At 49.1% G+C, this 24,314-nt stretch overlaps 1 protein-coding gene across 1 annotated transcript; it reads left to right on the top strand.

The window, feature by feature from the left end:
* Nucleotides 1–16,095: 16,095 nt before the first annotated feature.
* LOC115308613 lies at nucleotides 16,096–17,745 on the top strand. The gene has a single exon (XM_029966617.4). It carries the CDS (start codon nucleotides 16,330–16,332, stop codon nucleotides 17,743–17,745), a length of 1,416 nt encoding a protein of 471 aa, XP_029822477.3. The 5' UTR covers nucleotides 16,096–16,329.
* Nucleotides 17,746–24,314: the final 6,569 nt, after the last annotated feature.

The raw sequence follows: 24,314 nt of genomic DNA, 5'->3' as shown, positions 1-24,314 counted from the left end.
CACCTCACTTGCCTCTAGTCCTAGAAGTGGCTGGCGACCATTCTTCACAACGAAGAAATCAACTTACGCTTCTTTTCCGGTGATCTTGAGCCGAAGTCTCGTCGTGCCGAAGTGTTTTATCGGTCCACCATCGTAACTACGAAGTGCAGCTCGATTGGGCTTTAAGTCTGGTGCTTTGGGCTGCTTAGCGTACAGTTAATAAGGCAGAAAGTTTGCCTGAGACTCCAGTATCCACTTTGAGCATGATTTGCCCTCCTCCCGCGATTGGAGCGCGTACGATCCAGTCCGCCTGACTTTGTGAACTCTTGACGCCAACATTCATAATATCAAAGTCATCATTCTCAGGCAGCTGTCCGCTGTATCCACCGTTGCTGTTCTTGCTTATACAGCAGTTCTGCGTCTCTGCCGCTTGCCGACCCGCCAGACAGCACGGAGCAAAATGATTGCTTTTTTCGCAGTTGTGGCAGGTTTTCCCTGAGGCGGGACACCGTTGAAAGTTGTGAACGAAGTTGCAACGACCACAGCGGTTCCTCAAATTGTTACGCATCTGTCCCGCATTTGTACTTCTGACTGCATCTGCCTGCTTCTCGTCTGTTTCCCATGCTTGATTCTGTTTTTCTGAAACTTCTGCAGCTTGGCATATTCGAATCGCTTTATCAAGCGTGAGGTCAGCTTCCCGTAGGAGCTTTGTTCGCAACTTTTTTTCAGAAATTCCAAACACGATTTGGTCCCACAGCATCGAATCTGTCATTCTTCCGAAATTGCACGACTAAACTTTGGTTCTTAAGGATCGAAGGAACTGTTCAAAAGGGCTCTCCTTCTTGTTGCTGCGTGACTCTGAAGACATACCGCTCGTAGGTCTCATTCTTCCGTGGAATACAGTAGGCTTCAAACTTTTGCACCATGGTCGTGTACGATTCTTTGTTCTCTCCGTCGAGAAATACGTTGTTGTAGACCTCGATCGCTTCTTCTCCGGCGACATGGAGTAGCAAGGCCGCCTTTTCGTCTTCCTTCTTCTTCGCAAAACCCGTGGCCTTCAGGTACCACTCCAGCCTTTGCTTGAACTTGATCCAGTTCTGCTCGAGGTTGCCAGAGGTTAGCAGTGGCTGGGGAGGTTTCAGCGTATCCATTTCGGTCGTCGGAAGCGCTAAGCCTACTTGTTCCAAGATCCTGTCGGCTGCGCCATGACTCGTGCGCAAGCAGTGATCACATCAGTCGCGAGATACATTCTGTTTAATCTGCCTTCGTGCAGACCCTTCTATAGCCGAACCCAGGTGGCAGGTCCAGCCAGCAGTGGCGTCATGTGATGTCATAATCGATACAGTCGTATTCTAGACAACACGACTCGATGCGCCCTGACGAGAGTATAAAAAATGTATGCGTACATAAAACAGCACTACGCCATTATGGCAGCACCGCTGTTCATGAAGAACACGACGAACTGCTTCCTGCTAAAAGAGAACTGCTTTTTAACCTATTGGGAGCGGTATCCGGTTCCATGTCAGCACTCTGGCCACACAACGAGCATATGCCTGGCGCGCAGTTCCTCTATCACGGATCTGGAGACGAACCATGATCTCGCACAACCGATTCAGAGGATTGGGCCGCTGGAAAACGATCAGCCGAATATACCATTAGAGCGAAGTTTCCACGGCTAAGCGTGGCAGCACACGTATGGCTTATATGCGACGATACCCTGATGTTCCCACGACCATTGCACTAGCCTTGACTATATTTCTTGCAAGCGTCGATAACACATGTTATTGAAAAAACGCCATACGCACTCGTTTGGTGTACGCGACCCCCGGGGCGACATACTTCTTGAGCTCCTTGGGCCAATCTTGCTGGCAGGGGTTCTTGTAAGGTGGCTCAAGGTTTTTAGACGTCGTCTGAAAGTATTGAAGGAGAGAGTATATTGAAAATGAAGAATTCACATAGAAGACAATTTTAACCTCCGTCTTTTTTTCTCTCCCTCTTTTGGTTTCCATAATTTAGACAACATTCTCGACTATCAACAGAAGGTATTTGATGATCGAGTTTTATACCCATATCTTAGGAGGCTGTGAACGGCGAAAATATATCATCTGGCTTTTCTGTATGTAGGTAGGTAATATCAAAACATTCGCATCCTGGCTGTAAAGTAAATTTAAATCAACTTTAAAAAGGACAAATAGATCAATTTAAGACATAACCGCCCCGATATTAACTAAGCTTATACCATTTGTCAACAAGCTTGCGTATTCCCTTACAAAAAATATGCGCACTCTCACTGTCGTTCTCAATCATTGAGCTGGACGAACGTACGGCACCTTCTTCATGGTTCATATATATGTGGATTTTTTTTTTAACTTCTGTATCCCTTCAAATACAGTTGTTCTTCATAAAACTCTCGGTCCGTAGCCTGCAGAGGATCTCGACTAAATATCGCACCAAAAGCACCCTCACACGACGACAAACTAATCACTGAACCCTGACCTTCTTCCGTGAAAATCACAACTGGTGTGGCCATTGTTGATCAAACCGCAGTCACAAGTGAACTTATCTAACACGTTAAAGCCTCCACAGCATTTAGTGGAAAGAAAGCGACAGCATACGAAAAGCGCTGATAGGGCAGTAAGATCAACAGAATTCTTAAGATACAAGGAGTGCGGATAAGTTTGGTATTAACCCTCTTAATATCCCAGATGCGAGTGTCGCTGCAGGCATGCACTGTAACACAATGTGTTTATGAATCACTCAATAGCACTGATAGGTTAGAAATAGCAGGGCCTGGCGAATCCTTAGCATCTAATTACCGCGCAGAAGTTTAATTAGCTTGCAGCTTTAGCCGATAAGATGGTTGATGAACAAATTCTAAGACAAGACCTGTTAGCACATTAAGTCACGCGCTGCCTTTCTTAAGCTGTCAGATACAGTAGCCTAAAACATATGAAAAACCGAGCTTGATCAGCCAATTCCCTCAGGTGGTGAATGATCGCTTGCAAAGTAAGCATTGTAAACACTTCATCTCAGTAGCTTCACTGACACTATCGAATATTAAAAAAGTGCATTAGTATAAAAATCGTAAAGGAAACACACTTTAATAAAAAGCAACGCGAACCCTTTAATAGCAAAATAAGATAAAGAGCGACTCTCGCCTTCTGGTTTGAACAATATACGATAAACCGCTAATGACTAAGACACACTGTGAATGGCGGGCCTGGCGGACGTGGTTGATGACACGCTCTCCTACGTGGGTGGTTGTAAAGGTCAGGACGAGTGATGGAGTCCAATGTTCGGATCTCTAGAACTCCCTCTGTGCCAGCACGTGCCATCTTCTCTCCAAAGCCGCGGTCACACTGCTTATATATGATACAAGACACACTCTGCAGACGCTGAGGCGGGTTGCTTTCGTCTATGAAGGTTCCGTCAGACTGGCCATGCAAGAACAGTGTGCATTCATCTTCGAAACATACGTTGGTATGAGGCAAACATGGTTCGAGCATAACTGAAGCGTTCCAGGCAAATGGTGGAGGCTTATCGCTAACGAACTAAAACAACACATGTAGGAAAAGCCCATGTCAAATTATTTGGCACAATCACATAGATACCTTGGCCACGGCGATGTAGGTCGTGGCTCCCGGCGGGACAAACACGGCGTCGTTGAAGACCTCTTCCTCAGCGCCCGGCTGATTAATCATCACGTAGAAGCCGGCATCCACGGTCAGAGGAAGGAACTCATTGGGCTCCATGTTCAGCGACATCCGAAGACCTACGCGTAAAAGAGCGGGGCACTATTTTTACGTTTCGATTATTCAAGGTGGTGCTGAATATTGTTCATTGTTTGGGATTCGTTGCATCCCTTTCGTGTGACACAAAAATGTTTTAGTAGCATCACAGTCTTCTCCTAGTAGCTCATTATGGGTGCAGTGAACCTCCGCTCACAATACAAGAGCACACCATCATTTGGTCATTTCACAATAGGCAAACACGTCATCATCTTCTGCGGCCGAAAGCTCTGCTACCAGAAACCGTGGAAACTTCCCAACATCTACTACATCAGCGGGACGAACCCCTGCTAGACGTGTATTCGCCGACAAAATACGTCTGCTGAGGATTTGTTACACGCCAGTCATCAACAATATTTTGGAGCGATATCGTTTCCGACAAAGGGCACAGTAGCTTGGGGAATTGGTGGAGGGATAAGTCACCACGTTGAGGACGTCGGGCAAAGACATACGTGTAAGCCTGTTTCGTTAAATATGTTAAGTAAAATTTCAACTATGCGCCCATGTTTCAATAGGCACCAGCCCTTGACTTTGAAATATTGAAATGCTGTCCAAGGACATATAAGGCGCCCACCCCAGGAAATGTATAAACAAAGTTGCCCATTCGCACCAGCTGCTACTTCGAGAAGCTGATTCAAACCCACGAATATTACACACGTGCCTCTGTGCGAAATGTTGAAGCGAGCGGGACGTGAGTGTGCTGGTTCAAAGCAGGCCTGATGAGAGCGACGCGGCTGATAGAAAATTAGAGGCTCCGCCAAAACCCCACACTGCTCATATACTAATCCGTCGGAACTAGCAAGAGCCTACACTACCATGCATGGAATGAGATTTCTAATCTCTTGCCGTCTAAGTGCTTGTGGCCTATAGCGGGAGGAATTTTTCTACTTTCGAAATAAAACAAAGACGTGTCACATCTGAAGGGTGTTTTTGTGCATCTAGCTCAATGGTAGTGCTTTGAAAAAGTACCGCTTGCAAAAAGTATGGCTTTTAAGAGTTACTACTTTTGGGCGCTACCGCTCAGAAGTGGTATCACCTACAAGTGGTGCCGTTTGTATGTGGTACCGCGTGGAAATTGTACCGGATGCAAGAGGCACCACGTGGAAGTGATACAAATTGCAAGTGATTTTAAGGCGAACGCCTTACTTGTCCCATTAAGCGAAAATAGAAAACCAATGGCCACAAAAATGCGGTTGAGCGGCACGCGCCGCTCAATGGGCGACATACTTGTCCCATACAGTTAATATAATGTACGCTAGAGGTTCAACTGACGCTAGTGCGCTGCTGCAAATTGAAGCCGACAGCAGCCGGTCCGAAATTGACTTCCGGTAATACATTTCAATGGGAAAAAGCGAGTGCATTCTCTGTCTGCGCTCGATTATAAGAGCAAATGTCACAAATAATTTGTACTTACTGGAAACATTCAAACATTTCTCAGTTACGGAGGAAAAATAATTAGTCAGTTACTGCGTTTTTATTTGAAATTCGTGGCATGAAAAACGGTGATTAAACCGCTTCGTACGTGTATTTATGTGCACTGTCGGACACTGTTAGCGCGAACACGGCATCGGCGCTTTCCAGCATGGGGGATTTACGTGCCAAACGAACGAAGAACATATGGAAAACCAAGAGAGGCGGCAAGAACTACTCAGTACCACTGGATAAGTACCTCCTGAGAATGCAGACGATCAAAACAAATGGAAATCCACGTATAAAGTCAGATTTGCAATAAATAAGTATTGCTCTATTTTTTCTGCTCATGAATATGTGCGAAGATGCTTGTTCTGGGTTCAAATCATCATCCGCACGCTCCAAATGTTCGCGAATAGGGAAAAGCCAGAGAACAGGTGCCTAATTAAAACTGCCCGACATGGGAAATAATGAAAAGACACACCTTTTGTAGCCCACATACTTTATTTTTTTTTTTAACAGGTCGTAAAGATACACGACGGAGTTATTTTCATATAGAAACAGAAAGGGCATATTAGCAATATATAAGCGCCACCGGAATGCTAGCGAACCTTGAACGCGCTCTAGAGGGTGTCACAAAAGAAAATTTATATGGTCTTTTTTACCGCAAAAATAAATTAGGCATCGCCGAGTGCTCACTCTCCGCCCAAAGGTAGAGCTAGAGGTCACAACCAGATGCCGAAGTTTCAGCCCGATCCGATAACTTAATCAAAAGTTATAAGTGATTTTCTGAAACTTTTAATGGAAAAATGGCGGCCGACGGAGTTTTCAAACACATGGGGCTCTATGGCATCAGAAACCGAAAACGGGCAAGAATGGGCTCCATTTTCCTATAGAAATTTTCAGAAAACCACTTATAACTTTTGATTAAGTTATCGGATCGGGCTGAAACTTTGGCATCAGGTTGTGACCTCTAGCTCTACTTTTGGGTGGAGAATTAGCGTTCGGCGATGCCTAGTTTATTTTTGCGGTAAAAAAGACCGTGTAAATTTTCTTTTGTGACACCCTGTACATGCCTTTCGATTGTTATTTTGCTTAGAATCGTCGCTCATTTTTACATACCTGCCATGGAACGGAGGTTTGGGCCTGAAATATAGCGAAGTTTAAAATCGTTCAGTGGTAAATAGAAATGCTCTAACTAAATCAATTACACTTTCAAAATATCAATAAAGGTAGATACTATCCAGTACAACCGATATAACAAAAGTTATTCACGTTATTTTCCGGCGAAGAGACACCATTCACGCGCGTTTTCCCATAGGAATGCACAGGAGCACCGCAAAAGTAGACTGGTTGCTGTCTGCTTTAATTTGCCTCCCGGAAGTCGCATAGACACTAGTGCCAGTTGAAGCTCTCGCGTACATTATAATAACTCTATGATTTGTCCCCTTCCTTGGCGTCGTCCTTGCGATCGTCCTAGAAGTCATTCTAGATTTCTAAGACTGCCTCGCTTGTCACATTACGTGGAAAACTAGCGTCGTACGCGTTGTGACCGAAATTTTGATAAAAAATTCGTCGTCAGCGTGATGTCATCAAGCGTCATCATACGACATATGCGTGATGTCACCACCGGAGCGCCGCGTGCAAAAGGTGCGCTTCGGATTTCATCTGTGCTCGTTGTGTGCTTCGCGCGATGGACTGTGAGGCGACCGCGTCTACAGCTACGGCTTCGACATTGGCAGCAGCGTCCACATCTGCAACGACTTCCACAGGCCAACGTGGCCGCCCACTCAAATACTCCACAGCCTCCTTAAGTGCTGTGGGCACCCTGGCGGCTTCCCAGCCCAGTTGCCCGACTGCGAGGCAAAGGTGCCGAACTTTTTCCGCGTGGCGGCAACGTCACGCCAGCCACGCGCACATCGCGTGCGCCGCCTTGATAAGGCGCATCAGAGGCGGCGCACAGAGAGTCGCTGCCTGGACTCCGGCAGCGCCGGTAGCCATGTTAATCGTCTCGTCCATGTCCCATTAAATGTAGTTTCTTGTTGTTGAAACCGTTGGCTCCGTGTTGTTCCTCCGGGTAGGGTATGCAGCAAGTCAAACCGACCAGAGTGTCCTTCTCTAGACGTCGTTGGACGACATCGTCCTTTAGGCATCGTCCTCGGCGTCGTCCTAGACGTCGTCCTTAAGGTCGTTCTAAAGGTCGTCCTAGAAGTCTTCCTAGACGTCGTTCTTGACGTCCTCCTAGAGGTTGTTCTAGAAGTCATCCTAGATGTCGTTCCTGATGTCGTCCTAAAGAGCGTCCTCTAGGCGTCGTTCTCAACGCCGTCCTAGACGACGTTCATAAGCTCGTCCTGGAGGTCCTGCTAGAAGTCGTCCTAGACGCCATACTTGGCGTAGATCTCTAGGAAGTCATCCTCGATGTCAGCCTGTACTTGGTCCTAAGCAATAATACGTGTAAAGTATTACTCGGCACATTTATACCGCCAAACTCGAATGCTTTCGGATTCCTAGACGTACGCGGTCTTAAAAGGTAACTGCGAAGAAAAAAAAAGTGTTGTTATCAACAGCCTAATTGGGGCAAGCATGTTACAAAACCACGGCCCGACTGGAAGCGCGCGCTCTCTTTCTCTTCTTACGGCCTTTGCAATTGGGGCAATCGCCACCTCCTGCCGCAATTTGCGGGGGGGGGGGGGGGGGGGGGGGCGGGGAGCGCTGCCACCTCACCCCTGGGCTCCCCTTTGCCGTTTGCACAGAGCGCGTCTGACAGTGTATCTCAGCACTGTCGCAACTTGTGGCCGAGGTTTTTATAGCCTTTGACGCCTGATCCTTACGTTTAGACCCTCAGCCACTACCTAATGCGCTTCTGATGAGCTCAAAACGGTGAATATCTTACGCACATCTCCGAGAGATTCGGGAGTAAAAAGCAGTCAGTAGAGACAGAGAATGCAATTGCGGAAAAACTATACTCGTCTTTACGTCCAGGACTTCCGTCGCAACTCAAGAACAGGAGGAGACGGACCCCTTCTACGTGGAGGAACTTTAAACGATAAATAATTCGTACACTCTCGTGAAATGTAAGCAGGCCCAATCTATATATTCCCGTGGTCTGCATCATCGTTTCGTAGGCCGCACATGAAGTCGGTCAGCTGCTCTAGACGAGGGTCTAGTAGTCTGCACAATTTTCGCACAGTGCATATTACAGCCTAAAGTGCTTCCTCGAGAGCTTGCGCACATATTTAGCTGCTTTTCATCACAGGGAAACGCAGTTTGCTGACGACACTGCCTGTCGGTAGAGTGACTTAAATCGAAGCGAAGTTCAATAAACCGTTGCCAAAACAACAACCTACGAAGCTCGAACACCAGCGCAAAGCAGCTCGAAGAGACTCTCCGAGTTGGGTTAGGTGGGGTGAGGTGGTTGCGCCCCTGGCGGCAAGCAAGTGAATTAGATACGGGAAAAAAAATGCCATTGACTCCCGGGCGATTGCAAAGGCCGTAAGAAGAGAAAGAGAGCTCGCGCATCCAGTCCGGCCGTGGCAAAACAAACCTTCCGCGAAAAAAAAATATTTTTTTTAGCAATATTCACGCCACACGACGTAATTTAGTCGAAGTCAAAACCTCTCCACGTTTGAAACTCCCGCTCTTTCGACCCGCGCGGAGGAGAAGTACGCCCCGTTCCTCACTCTTAGATTTGTTCTTGGATTGACTTGGCTGCGGAGTTGAACAACGTACGCTGCGTCTCGACTTCCGGTGCGTCTTGTCGAAGATTCGCTGCGGATACAGTGAGGACGGCTGCCAGCGACGAAGACTGCACCGCGTGAGCCTCCCGAGCCTTCGGCGCGGTTGGACGACACCCGCTGGTAATTGAGGTCTAGCTGTTCTTCGTTAGGCGGGACAAATGACTGCGTCGCTGCTACCTCCTCGCGCAAGACGCCGCGTGCTTCGACGAATTGGCCACTGAATGGCTCCGATGTTACCCAACTGTTTCGCTGTGTCACGACTGAAATGAAAAAGTTAGTGTACTGTTGCTATTGACTCTCGCGATATTACATGCAACCAGGTGCCGTTGCGGCCATTGCCGGTTATCCCGATGGCACGCGAGTGCGTCTGCTGCCTGGAGTTTCCGTGGGTCACCTCCAAGACGGGTAGTCGCTGCATCACGGATCACGCCGACTTTTTCGGTGGCATCCTAAACCCAGTCGTTCTCCCGATCGCCTACCGGATGAGAGCGATGGAGCTGGTGTGAAACTTGTTTTATTAACAAAAATAAAATCGGCGGCTTCTTTCAATAATAGCAATCAGCTGATTCTTGTTTCTTGCTTATCCTTTGTAAACTAATACTTTTTGGACGATTATATCGATTAGGCCAGTGAGGCCTTTGCTCAAGGAAAGAGTGTGGCGAGTTTAATTGAGACACGTGGTTTAACTATTCAGTTATCAACTAAAATAGAATCGCATGCCTCACTCAATAGAAATTTCATTTTTCTTGGGGTTCAGCTGTTTTCTTATACCCAGGCTGTGCGGGGTGCTCATTTTGGGCACACAGGTACTCGGCCACCACCGTACCTTGACAAGAAACTTGCTATAGCAAACAAAGGTGGCCAAACATTTGGCACCGGAACTCAATCGGAAAAAGATTTTGAAGGTCGCATGCTCTAGATAGAATATCATTTGTCGTGGGAGGTTGACACTTTACAGGTAGGAAGGGACCAGTACACTACAGATTCAATTTAAACAGCTTTACGTAAGATGGTTTGGAAGTTCGGAACCGGAAAAACAAAATCTGTCGTCTAACGCAGAATAGGGACTCCCGAAGGCTTCTGCGGACAGCTGTTACGTAATAACTTGGCTATGCCAGGTTTTTTACGTAACAGCTGTGTCTCAGTCGCGGACGTTCGGTGCACGCGGTGCGAATCTCGAAGGCCTCCGAACAAAATGACGAGAACATACCTGGACACGTTTTTCGCTACGCGAACACCCGATTGCTTCAAGCCAAATAGCATTCAGCTTGTCGTCATTTTTCGGGGCGACATGGCTGCTGGAAAACTCGCTGTCGCGATCACTCATCTGGCAGCACTTTGCAGAGCAACGGCGCCGCTTTACAGGAGCTGAAATCTCCAAAAAGTCGGCATTCGCACAGTAAGCAAAAAAAAAAAAAGCACGCTAAGCAAAAAGGAATACGAAAGTAACAAAACTGCCCGCGTCGCTTTTTATCAGTAACACCTGCGACAGCTGCTAAACAGAAACTACTTCACTTCAGGAAGTCTCACTCAAACACCTGGGTCAACACGAAGGACTGATCACTTAGGCGAGACGACTAGTCGAGGTAGGCGACACAGGCAGAAGTCAAAGTCAAATTTGGGGGTTTTTCGTGCCAAGCCTAACGACGGCCATTTGGCACGCCCCAGCGGAGGACTGAGGATTAATTTCGACCACCTGGGATCTTTTGACGTGCAACCGAAAGCTCGGTTACACGGCGCCTTCTCCGCAATAAGCCTCCATCAGATTGCGGGCACCTCGGCCGGGATTCGAACCCGCCACATGGGGATCCGTAGGCCAGCGCTCTCGCCTCGGAGCCACCGAGGCGGCTAGGCGACACAGGCGGGGGCACAGTCTTTTGCGGCCGTGATGAAAATGGAGATGCTTTTGTTTGTTATTGTATGAATCCAAACGGAAGTGCCCGTCTTGTAAACCTTTTGTAAAGAATAATAACTCTCATTACATTGATTATTTTTTAAACGTAAAAATATGCCGTTCAAAAGGAAATTACAACATATCACAGAGGTTTAACAACCAAGATCTAAACTGCCAATCAATCCTTTAGCCAATGAGAAGAGTTGCTATCGCACGTCACTCCATGACGTATTATACCAACTTTGTGGCACGCGCTTTCAAACGGACGAAATAGCCGCAAACTAAAATCAGTCTCGCGCAATAAATATTGTTGTAAATTTTTGTTTTCGCGGAATTATTGTTTTATGACATACTTGTCTCTATTAGGCTGTTTAAAAAGCACCTTTTTTTCGTTGCAGTTACCCCTTAGAGGGGTTATGACACGAAAATTAAACGGATAGAATATCTTTAAAATGCAATGCTCATAGCTACTTAGTATGTACACCAAGTTAAGCAATTTTTAGAGGTCTGGTAATTGCAACAATCAATTTGCTAATATTTATCATTATCATCTGGCGAGCAGGCAACACTGCCCAAGTTAGACACACTATGGTGTCCATAAACCACGAGATCATGAACGCTCTCTCACTTTAGGCGCCCCCATGATCGCCCAAGCTCTCCTCGCCGCGGGACGATCAAAACCGCTCACGCAATTCGGTAACCCGAACAATGTTCTCGCTCTCACCCCCTGCCCGTTGACCTTCCACCCTGCATGCGCCTGTGAGATAATCCCGGTTGACAGTGACCACGGCGAGTTTGTCCGTAACTCGCTGTCGGTGGAGCTGATCACCAGCAGGTCGCAGTGAAAATGAGCAGCTTGCAACATCTCTTCATAGCAATCACTCTCATCGCTGCTGCGATCAATGTCGGACATTTTGATAAGGTGAGCAATGCCGTAGACATAACTGTCAAGGACCGCATGCTCGAAACGCGTAAGGTAAACAAGGAAGCTGAAGCTCGCCAAGAAAGCCAAGTCAAGAGAGCCAAGTCTGGGAGTCTGTGCAAGGGGACACCGTGCCAGAGGCTGGTTACTCAACCTGCCTCCCGCTCCACCGGGATCCGCCCTTCTGAGGGACCCGCACATAAATCAATTTATCCACGAAACTATCGCGCCATTTTCAAAATAATTTAGCAGGATTATAGGAACATACAATAGGTCTCAGCAGTATTGTTATCTCATATTGTATTTTTGGCGTGCCATAACTTCTTTAAGTGTACTTGTGTCATTTTTTTAAACAGGTACCTCTTGCTTGTGATACCTCGTTTAGGTGGCTTGTTGAACAAGTATCGGTTGCAAATGGTACCACTTGCAGGTGATACTTGTTCGATCAACCGCTCGCAAGTGGTGCCACTTATATTTTCGCCTTGGACAATATTGGGTAGGATTGCTTCTCACTTTACACAAGCTTATTGGTACAAGAGGGGCCCATGTATATTCGCACGCGAAGCGACTGAACAATAACATTCCTTGTCATCGCGTTATTTAAAGGCTAAAAGCGGACGCTTTCTTTCAGTCTCTCGTTTGCAAAACTTGATTAAGAAGTTGTGGAGGTTGCATCGGTGGCATTGTCAACAATGCAATCCCCAAGATCTCGTTTTGAGCTTTGCGTTCCCCTAGGTGGCGATACTTAAATGGGGCTGATACAGTGGATGCGAGCACAGCACAAGCGTTTGCACGACCAGTTTTATTAGGGGCGACCAGGTCACTCCGCCTTTCCCTATGGGAGTGCGCGTGCCAAGACATATCACGTGAACGGCATGGAGGGACCGAGTGTTCCGCTAGGCGCCGCCCTAGCTCAACGCTAAAAGCGCGGCGGCCGCTATGGAAGCAATGCAAAGCAAATTGTTGTTTGTATGTTTATACAGCCGCAAGTTAGTCTGCCTCAACGGGCGACAAGTCTCCCAGCTGTAGATGAGCAATTTAGCCAGTGCGGTACAACCGCTAGCTTAGGGTCTTTAACGTGCACCACGCAGTAGTGATACACGACCGCACGCCGGTACGATGCTCATCCAGATCGAAACGGGCAAGGGTGAAGGCAATGGGAGACTATGCAAAAATGTCAAAGGCAGCGCTCAATCACGCGCTCCATCTTAAATCGCGCCTCACGCGCTCCGCTCGCGTGTTCCAACCTTGACAGTGCTTTCTGAAGTCGGTCGTAGCTGAGGCACTGTTTCGAGCAAGCCGAACCAGGAAAGACTAGGGCATTGAGGCACCCTATACTCTGTTTCACCTTGTGTTGTACCGCAGGAAAGGCTACAAGCGCGAGCTCCTTGCTCTAGGGCACATCTCGGCTCCACAAGCTCTCGTGCACCAAAGGCAGCTGCCAACGCTATGAGCTCGCGCTTCTAGCCTTCGCTGCGGTCCAACATAAGGTGAAACGGAGTGTAGAAAAGGCCAATGCGTTGTATAAAAAATGCTGAGTTTTTCTTTTTATGCGTTTTCGTTTCTGCCCTCTCGCCCTTTTACCAGCTATCACCGATCTTGAATGTTTTCTGAAATTCCCTGCTTTCAATGAGACCGCAGTGGCAAACACCCAGATGATAACGGCGTTTTTTTTCCGTTGATGGGCGTACGCCTGTCTGGTTCATGGACGAGTCCTGACATCAGCATTAATTCGAACCTAAGCCACCACTCAAGCGTTCCTCAGAAAAAAAAAATGAAAACAAAAACGCCCACTCGCGTGGGGCTATTTAAAACCTGCATGACTGTACACCTTTAACCGCGAGGTGAAAGTTCAGGGAAAGTGATTATCTACATCACAGTTTGTTTGTTTGCAATTGTTTGTTCATTGGTTCAACCTAGGAGGGTAATGCAACTCTGAGAAGGCATTAACCCATACCCAGGGGTCCACACTGCATCTATGTCAGAAAAATAAAATAAAAAAATAATAAATAACTAATGCCGATACATAAAGAAGAGTGTCCGTGAGCTATGAGAGAACACAAAGCGAGTTAGATCATCCGCAGGTGGGCCGTGACGCCCTTGGTGAATGTTCGAAGTGAGACACTGTCGATTGGTGGTGAGCTGGTGACGGGCGTGGTGGTGACTGGCGTGTGGGGGGGTGGGAGGGGGACACCGAAGTTGCACTGCGCGGGGTGCGAAGGAGTTCTAGGGACGAAGCGTACGGGTTAAAAGGGCCTGCAGTCCACCAGTGCGAGTACGCAGCAGGGAGGAGGCAAAAGGAAGCGAGGAGTCCGGTAGGAGAAAAGTGGCTAGGAGCCGCGTGGTCGCTACTTGACGTCGATATTGAAGCGGGTCCCTGCCAACTGAACGGCGGTGCTGCAGTGCTCGATAGCATGGTGTTCGGGGGCCATTCGGCGCCTCAAAATAAGTTAGGAAGCGCGACGTTGCACCGACTCGAGAGAGGCAACAAGGGTTGCCGAATCTCACACGGAGCAACAAAACTCCAGGACGGGCAACACCAGTGCTGTGAACAGCAATCTGGGCACATCAGGACTTGCTCTTCTTGTGGACCGAATGACGAAGCCAAGAAGCCACCTTTCCCCGGATAGGACGTTGTGGACAGAGCGATAGAAATCGAAATGCTGCATGGTAATGATGACACCTAGGAGGTGGATATGCGTTGTTCTTGGGATTTCTACTCTATTCAAGAAAGGTGTTGGAGGAGTCGTAGGTTGGCGCGAAGCAGTGATGTGCATGGTAGCGCATTTGGTTTAAGTCTAGGGGAAATTTGTTATTCTTCCACCAGAGAAAAATGCGATCTAGATCAGCTTGTAGCTCTTTACCAAACGTAAAATCGCAATCACAATAAAAAAAAGTCCTTAAAATACGGCCAATTATCCTCAAAACGTCGTCGGTCGTGAAGCGGACACACACAGATGCACACGCGAAAGCGTCTGCTAGTGTGTTAAGCTACAGCGCCAGAGAACGCGGTAGTGGTTCAGCGAACTAGAGAAAATACTAAATAAGCAAAAGCAAATGCGGTGCTCTCGCACTACCTCGGGTGACCTGGTCGCCCCTATTAGCGCCGAGATGTTTCGGTGGCGCCCTCTTATGATTTCCCTCCGTGACGTCACGACTGGGATTTGCCTCGCCGTGACGTCACCAGTTGTTATTCTGGCTACTTACCATCGGGTGCGACGACGAGTTTGGTGGTGTGCTTAGAAAGCACAGTAGAAGCTAGGGGCCATCGCAATCCGAAACTAACACCGTCAAAGTTGACAATCTGACAGTGCTTATATGTCCATGGTTTGGCCTGTTTGGCCAATCGTGGAAAGCTGACTACAGCGACGCTTTTGACCGCGCACATCGCTAATAAAGCCGGTCATGAGCGTTTGGTTTCGGCTCGTGACAATCAAGACCTCGACATGCATTCGGGTAGTGGCTCGTGCACAATTGCTGCGATGACGGAAATAGCCAATCCTGAGCAATGTGTGGAACTTGGCGTGTGATTTGTCCTTTGAAAACCCTAGCACGTGGTTATGATAAACATTGGTGTCATATAATTGGCTCCAGATCACGTGGCCGCTCGTTTTGGCTGCGAGTTGAGGAGGCGAACGCTGATCCTTTGTCTCGTACCTTTCTTGCGACTGCCGTTCTGTTGAAAAAAAAAAAAAAAAACACACAAAAAAAACAAAAAAAAAAACGTGTGCTTCATAGGTTATGAATGTCGAGAAATAATTCTAATGTTTATTTAATGGAAGTGGTCTACAAACGACCACTTGTGGCATCACTTCTTTAACTAAGACACTAATCGTTTGTCTTCTTTTACCTGATGAATAAATCGAAAAATAAACTAAAACGGCAGTTTTCAGATGTTCCGCCTCCAGTGCGAGCTTCGTATACCTTTCACAATGTTTTGGCGTCTAGCGCATCTCGAGCATTCACACGCAGCCAGAGGAATTACAACAAAGGAAACAAGCGAGTGCTGTAGGCTGGGCCTCGCAGAGAAGAATCCTGTTGTTCTCATCATGACCGTGACTTGGCAGTAGCGGCGGCACGGCACGGCCCTAATCGCACGCAAACCCTTACAGGTGATCCGCGCTGAACAGACACCCAGTTCTGCATTGTCACCACAGCCAGCGAAGTTCAGCAGGCAAGGAAGGCACGTCACGCGACGAGGACACGCCGGGCGGGAAACAGCGGCTGACGCCTTCGCGACGTCCAGCACGACACTACAGGACATCGCCACAGATTGGCCAGCGCCTCATACGTCACAACCGCTGCTCACTTATAAAAAGGACAACGAAGCGACGGCCGGGCGGAGGGCGATTCTTTCTTCGGCGTCCGAAGTGGACGGTTGCCGCTGAGCTGCGTCCGCTGTCGTCTCGAAGCACGCTGTGTTGTTCCTGCTGTCACATCTAACGCCGAAAACCTCGCCAGTACGAGCGTTGAACTTCAGCCTTTTTTTTCTGGGGCCTTCTGGGAGACGCCGAACATCGCCCGGTGGCCCGGTCTACCGCAAGCAAGCGCCGCGGGGGGCTCGTGCAGAGCCAACCTCAGCCCCTTGCCGACGACGGAATGTCTGCTGGCCAACCTTCATCCCAAGTTGACAGGCCCACCTACCACCTGGAGCCGGAGCACGTGCCGTCGGGGACTCGTCCGTCTCCCCGACAAGCTCATGAGGTAGCCGAATCTTCGGAGGACGACTCTACCTTCAAGGAAGGCATCTCCGACATGGACGACTCTGAAGGGTCCCAAGACTGGACCGAATCGCGAGGCAAAAAGCGCCGACGGAAAAGTGGCGGCTCGGGCACGTCCGGGACTACTAGCCACAGGCTACTTGAAGAGGGGTTCACCGTCTTGTTCGCCCCCACCAACTCCGACTCGGTTGCGTCGCTCAGTCCATCCAAGCTTACAGAATACGTCGAATGTGCTGCGCCAGGTGCCGTCAAAGAAGTCCGCGTCAACAAGGCAAGGAACTTAATCGCGGTCGAAGCACGGACACCCAAGCTCAAGGGAGTACTCCTGGACCTCAAGGTACTCTGCACCACTCCTGTCCGAGCATTCCTCCCCAGTCCCCCGAACACCTGCATCGGGCTTATCAGGGACGTGGAACTCGGCCTTTCTGACGCTGACATCCGGAACCAGATACGGGCTCCAGTCAAGATCTGGGACGTGCGGCGACTTGGGGAGAAGTCTAAACTCGTGAAGATTGTCTTCCTCGGGAAGACGCGGCCCGACTCCCTCCTCTACGGACTAGTTCGAACTCCGGTCCTGCCTTTCAAGGTAAAAGCCCTGCAGTGTCGGCGGTGCCTCCGTTACGGCCATATATCCGCGGTCTGCAATCGTCCCCAGGCATGCGCACGATGCGGCGCCTCACACGACGGCGGGTGCGAATCACCCGAACCAAAGTGCATCAACTGTCGTCAGAGCCATGAGGCCACGTCCTCGTCCTGCCCAACCCGACGTCGAGAGGTCGCCATCTCGCGTTACCGCTCAGAAAACAACGCAACGTTCCGGGATGCTCGCGAAGCACTCCGCAACTCCTCGTCAGCCAAGTCAGACAAGAATTCACGCAGTGAGCAGGGTAGCACCCCCTCAGACAAGAATGTACCCCAAGACGCGCGTCCTTCCCCGACTGACACTCATGCACCGGCGGTATCATCCCCTACCTGCCAAGAAACCGATGCCACTCCCGGCACCAGCCTCTCAGCCTACAGCACCACGGTAAAACAGACCTGGGCAGAAACTGTCAAAAGCTCGAAACCATCCAAAGGCCGCGACACCCGAGCTTCTCGACAAGGCGCACCTGTGCCGCCATCTTCAGGTCACACCGAAGCCGCCGCCCCCTTCTCGCCGCATCCCTTCAAGTCCATTGTAACCATGATCTTTGGCGCCGTGCGTGACCTAATCCACATCCTGCCAACATCCTCGTTCCGTAAGTTCCTGGAAGCCGTCCTAGCGCTCGAGGGCATCATAGGGGCGCTGCTCTGACGCTCGACTGACAGCGGTACCCTTAGCCCCGCTGATGCCTCCCTCAGTGCATCAGTCCCCTGCTAGAGGGCGACGACAGACCCCTGTGGCTCTACAGTGGAACTGTGCAGGTCTGCTGACCAGACTGGCAGAGTTGTCCCTCTACCTTCAACAATGGAAGATACCCATTTTAGCTCTTTGCGAAGCTGGTCTCCCAGGAAATCGCAGCATCCCTGGGTATTTTGCTTATAAAAACCCGTCCATACCAAGCTTTCCAAACGGCAGCGCTGCAATTTATATCCAAAAAGCTATCCCTCACCATGTCGTGGATGTCTCTGACCTCTGCACTGTTAACCGGGACCTCGTTGCGGTGCGTGCTGAGATCGCCGGGCGGCGCCTCACTATTATCTCAATTTATGTCCGCCCAGGAGGGGGCGCTGTGGAGGTCGCCGGCTTGGTGGATTCCCTGCGCACCAGGATCACCGATCCGGTTGTGATCTGTGGGGACTGGAACGCTCATCATGCTCTATGGGGTGACACCAGAGAAGATGCAAGGGGCAGGATGCTGGCAGAACAGTTTGGAGAACACAACCTTGTTGTGGCCAACGACGGCTCCCCGACATTTTTCCGGCCACCCTGCACTTTCAGTGCCATCGACGTCACAGCCCATTCACCGGAGATCCCACTGTCTTGGCGGGTTGCAGCCGACACCATGGGCAGTGATCACTTCCCAGTCTTCATCGACATCATAGGCCTACAACGTCCTGGGGTCCACGAGATCTCCGTTATTCACTGGGACCGGTTCCGAGACAACCTAGGGCGATCTACACGACCCCTCCTGGAGGCCATCAGCGACGCGGCGAAAGAAGCCACAATCAAGGCATCCGTACCTACATCCTTCCCTGCACCCGACCTGACCCTTCTAAACCTGTGTGCAGCAAGACGGAGGGCCCAGAGACTTCTGCAACGTAAGGGTGGCGTGACCTTTAAGACCCTCTTTAACAGGATTGACGCTGCCCTACGACGCTATGCCAAAAAATGCTTCAAGCGGCAGTGGGATTTGATCTGCTCTTCGGTGGATGCAACCACACCAGCCCGGCGTATCTGGAGGCTTATGGACAGTCTGTCCGGGAAAAGAATGTACAGCCTCCCATTCGCTTCTCTGGCCCTATGCACGGGAAAGCTACAAGCGGCCCTGGCCGAAGACTTTGCTACTCTCTATGCCGCGGCCGTTTCCCAGCCAAAGCCGCGCTGCCATGCGGATAAAACACCTTTCTGCATGGATGCCCCTTTTACGGAATCCGAACTGAGATCCGCACTGAGAGCCTCCAAGAGACGAGGGGCACCGGGACCAGACGGGGTCACGACGCAAATGTTACAGAACCTGCCAGATTCACGTTTACAGGAACTTCTTTCGTCGTTCAATGATATCTGGGCCTCATCAGAATCTCCAGCGGTTTGGCGACTGGCATGGGTGGTCCCTGTACTCAAGAGTGGCAAACCAGCAGGAGACTTATCGTCCTACCGGCCGGTGTCCCTCACCTCATGCGTTGCCAAACTCTTCGAGCGGCTGGTACACGCCCGCTTGATCTGGTGGCTGGAGGAACACAACCTACTCCCGTCAAATATAACTGGGTTCAGGTCCCGTCTCTCCGCACAAGACAGTATCCTGGACATTGTCAGTGCAGTGCAGCATGCAGCAGCTAGCCGTAAGTCTACCGTGGCGGCATTCTTCGATATTCAGGCTGCATTCGACAATGTGGAACCGGCATCAGTCCTGGCCCAACTAACCTCTTGGGGTATCACGGGAAGAGTTCAGGGCTTCCTCGAGGGTTTTCTTTCGGACAGATCAATCCAAGTCAAACTGAGCAACACACTCAGCCAGTCAAGACCGGTGCAACGCGGTCTACCCCAGGGCAGCGTCCTGTCGCCTCTACTCTTTAACATCGCCATTGCGGGCCTCCCAGCCGCTCTTCCCAACTCAAGGATCCCGATTGGCATTTCTATGTACGCGGACGACTTATGCATCTGGGTCTCTGGCTTCCGACACCCAACCTTGAGAGCCATAATGCAATCCGCCATAAACAAGATCCAGGCCTTCCTCGAGAACCAAGGTCTTTCAATTTCCGGTCACAAGGCAGCAGCCATGGTCTTCCCAGGAAGGAACCGCCGGTTGCGGGAGGTCAAGCTCCAACTGGACTCGCAGCCCCTGCGCCTTGTATCAAAGCACCGCTTCCTCGGCATTACTCTTCAGAACCGCTGCAAGTGGCACGACCAGATAAAGGCCGTCACGGCTTCCACCATCTCTTCCCGGAACGCTGTGCGCCGGGTCGGAGGGCAGAACTGGGGCAACTCTCCCCGATCCATGCTGACCCTTCATTCTTCTTTGGTGGTGAGCCGACTCATGTATAGCTTACCATACATGGACCTCCTCCCCAGTCAGGCCGACAAACTCGAACGGCTACACCGTGCGGGCCTGCGAACATCGCTAGGCGTTCCCAGAAGCGCCAAAAACGAGAGGGTGTATGAGGAGGCCCGGTCGCTTCCTTTGCACCTCCAAGCCTCCCAACGCCTTTTGCTGCAAGTCATTCGTCTAGGGGAGACTCATCCTGGCCAGTCCCTGATCAAGAGGCTCAGGACCCGAACTCAATCCAAACTCAGCCTCGCCACCAAGACCCTTGCCGCACTTGGATGGGAACCCCCCCAGATAATCAACCCGCACGGCAGGGCACCCCCTTGGGAGGCAGGCCTGCAGTTAGCCGAACTCCTACCCGGCGTCCGCAAGAAAGCCAACACGCCCCCTCTGGTCCTCAAAGCAGCTGCACAAGAACAGCTAGCAGCAAGGTACCCTCGGCATCTACACATATACACGGACGGTTCGGTGGACAGGTCTCGGCAAAGCAGCACGGCAGCCTACCACATCCCGGACTTACAAAAAGACTGGAGCGCCCGCACTACTCACATGGTGTCGTCCACGACCGCCGAGCTGCTGGCGATCGCAGAAGCCCTGACTGCGACGAAGTCGCTGCCTCCACAACAAATCGTTGTCCTCACGGACTCACGTGGAGGAATTCAGCGCATACGCAAACCTGGTCCATGCCCCACTGCCAACGAGGTGAGACGGGTAGTCCGCCAGCTTGAAGAACATGGACACTCCATCTCGCTCCAGTGGGTCCCATCCCATGTGGGCCTCCGCGGAAACGAGATTGTGGACCGCATAGCCTTACGTGCCCACGACCTCTCTCCTACACTAAGGGCGCCTCCTAATCCCAAGCGCTACCAGCAAGTCATCCAGGCTTTCTTCTCGGATATTTCCCCCTGGAGCAGCTCAAAGCGGCCACCTTGCCTGACCCAGGGGTTAAAACGGTCCGACGCGACGCTGCTCTTCCGACTTAGAACAGGGAGCGCATACACAGGGAAGCTCCTCCACCGGTTTGGACGCAGAGACACTCCGCTCTGTCAGCGGTGTGCGGTCACAGAGGACGAGGTTCACATAGTCTGAGGCTGCCCTCTTCACGAGGAAGCTCGAAGGACGTTTCTCTCCGCCCTATCCTCACAACACATCCGACCGATGACAGCATCAGACGTAGTTTTCCCTGAAGGTCCCAGGCATAGAAGACGGATCATACAGTCCCTCCTACTGGGCTTCCTACGAGAGACCGGTCTAGCAGAGCAACTAGGACGCCCTCCTGCTCTTCCGCTAAGTGCCACTAGCCCAGCCCGGACTCGCTAACTGGCTCACTGAGACATGAATGCTGCTGGTTTATTTTGCCTTCCCCCCCCCCTCCCCCCCTACTCACCTAAGTCTTATCTTTTCCCCTCCTCCTATCCCAGGGCGGAACAACGCTTGCACTTTTGGCAAAGCTAACCCTGCCTTCCCCACATCACGACACCCCCCCCCCCCCCCCCCCCCCCCCCCCGGCCGGGCACTTGGCAGTAGCGGTGGCACGGCACGGTCCTAATCGCACGCAAACCCTTACAGGTTAGTACAAAAACATTTACAAAATTATTCAGTGGACTTGCTGTCGCTGCTGCCGAGCGTCTTTCTGGTTGTTAGCATGGCTAAGGACATTGCTAAAGTGTGCAATGAATTGAAGGAGGACTTGAAACATGAATTTAAGACGTTCAAGGAATCGCTCGAAAGGGAGCTTAGAACAGAGATTCGCGAACTAAGAACTGATGTGAGGGAAGTGAAAAAAGGAATGGATTTCATAAACAAGGCATTTGAAGATATAATGAAAGAGTTTGAGGTGCTCTCAAAAGAAAACTTAGAGCTTAAGCGGGTAAATGCGAGTCTGCAACAATCGCATGAAACGCTGCTGCAGGCGATCAAAGAAACAGAAATGCGTCTCGTTCACTGTGAACAGTACTCGAGGAACGCAAACCTAGAGATAAAAGGAATTCCGAAACAAGAAAATGAAAATGTGACAGATACTGTACAGAAGATCGGCGACCTTATCGGGTCGCCGATAGCAGTGAATGAGATAGAAGTGTGTCACCGCGTGCCGACACGAAATAAGGAAAGCAACATCATCATTCAATTCCGAAGCCGGGCGCGACGAGACGCTGTTCTGGAAGCTGCAAAAAAGAAGCGCATAACAAACAAAGATCTGGGGTCCACTAGTACCGCCCCGATCTACATAAACGAACACCTATGCCCCGTCTTGAAACGACTGCTTGGGATGTCAGTGGCAAAAAAAACATGAACATAAATGGAAGTTTGTGTGGGTCCGGAATGGCAGGATCTTTGCCAGGAAATCTGACAACGCCCCTGTACTGGAAGTCACGCACCCGGACGACCTCGAGAAGATTAAATAAGTGTTGAATCGTGTCTCGCTATTGAGTTTGTCTTAGAATGACTGACGAAAATTACTTACTGCCAGAACAAGTTAAGAAAATATTGAACACAACTAAACATGAGATATATAGTGTATTTCATCTTAACCTACAATCTGCACGTAATAAAGAGGATGAACTTAGTATTTTACTAAACAACTTTGGGTTTAGTTTTGACATTCAAATGTTCACGGAAACATGGTATTATGAAGAAGGTGACGTTATACACTTGGAGAACTACAAAACATTTTATTTAAATCGCTCTGCTAGACGTGGTGGCGGTGTGTGTATCCAAGCAAAAAATAGTATCAAGTGCGAACTCATAGAACAGTTTTCTGTGATTAATGAGGACTATGAGATATTGACTTTAAAAAATAACGACTTTTTGTTTTCAGTTCTTTACCGCCCACCAGGCGGTAATATTGCTCAGTTTACTACATTTATTGAGTCCCTATTTTGTTTCGTAGGAGACAACGGCCTAGGAATAATTTTGGGGGGAGATTTCAACATTGATATGTTAAGTGATTCAAAACAAAAAAGAGATTTTAGTATGTTGATTGAGTGCTTTGGATTTGCTAATACTATCAATTTCGCTACTCGTGTGACTTCAAACTCTAGCACACTTATAGATCTCTTCCTTACAAACGTTGATGCCTCACTGTTACAAAGTGGTGTTGTGGGCTGTTCGATCAGTGATCATCTACCCATATACATTTTTGTGCATCGGAATTTGCCCAAGGTAAGCATAAATGATGCTCTTTCATTTACATTTCAAGACATGTCATTTACCGCTTTAGAAAGATTTAAGTATGAAATTGAACATGCGAACTGGGATGCGGTATTCTCTGCGGACTCTATTGATGACGCATATGACTGCTTTATAATGATATTCACTACAATTTACAAGAACAATTTTAAATATAAGACACATCGGTTCCCAAAAGGCTCTCGCAAACCCTGGGTGACGGACGAAATTCTAAAAAAAATAAACAAGAGAAATAGACTTTTTAAGCAATTTGTTCGTACAAAAAATCCTGAAATACTACATCTTTTTAAGAAATGTCGTAATGAGGTAACGAACTTAATTAGACGAGCAAAATCTACCTATTACTTTAACATGTTTAGCAACTTAAGTACCAACGCCAGTATGTGGAAGAAACTCAACTCGATTTTAGGAAAAACTTCAGCCTCTTCTAGAACTAAAACATTAAAAATAAACGGACAAGAACTCGGAGGAGCTGAACTAGCCAACAAATTTAATGATTATTTTATTAACTTAGTCAGTAATGATCGCAGTAGAGTGAATGAAGCATTGCTATATGTATCGAGATTTATAAATGAAAGTATCTTCTTTTATCCTACGGATGTTCATGAGGTAAGCTCTGTGTTTTGTAACCTTAACAATAGTAAAAGTTGCGATATTGATGGCATCCAAATAAAGCCCGTTAAATATGTGATTGCGCAAATTGCACCTATTTTAACTCATTTGTTTAATCTATCGTTATCACAGGGTATTTTTCCCAAAAAAATGCAAATAGCAAAAGTGTCGATACTTTATAAATCTGGAGATAAAAATGGTTTATCAAATTATAGACCGGTTTCTGTACTTCCGATATTTTCAAAGGGTTTAGAAAAACTGATACATTTTCGATTAAACCAGTTTTGTGAAATATTTTCAGTTGTTACAAATTCTGAATTTGGGTTCAGAAAAGGGCGATCGACTGAACTTGCTCTGTTGAATATGAAAGAAATAA

This window comes from Ixodes scapularis, unplaced genomic scaffold (assembly GCF_016920785.2).
Source record: "Ixodes scapularis isolate PalLabHiFi unplaced genomic scaffold, ASM1692078v2 PGA_scaffold7__128_contigs__length_106722199, whole genome shotgun sequence".
NCBI classification, from domain to species: domain Eukaryota; kingdom Metazoa; phylum Arthropoda; class Arachnida; order Ixodida; family Ixodidae; genus Ixodes; species Ixodes scapularis.
The sequence above is the reverse complement of the archived record's forward strand: the minus strand, read 5'-3'. Positions and strand labels throughout refer to the sequence as shown.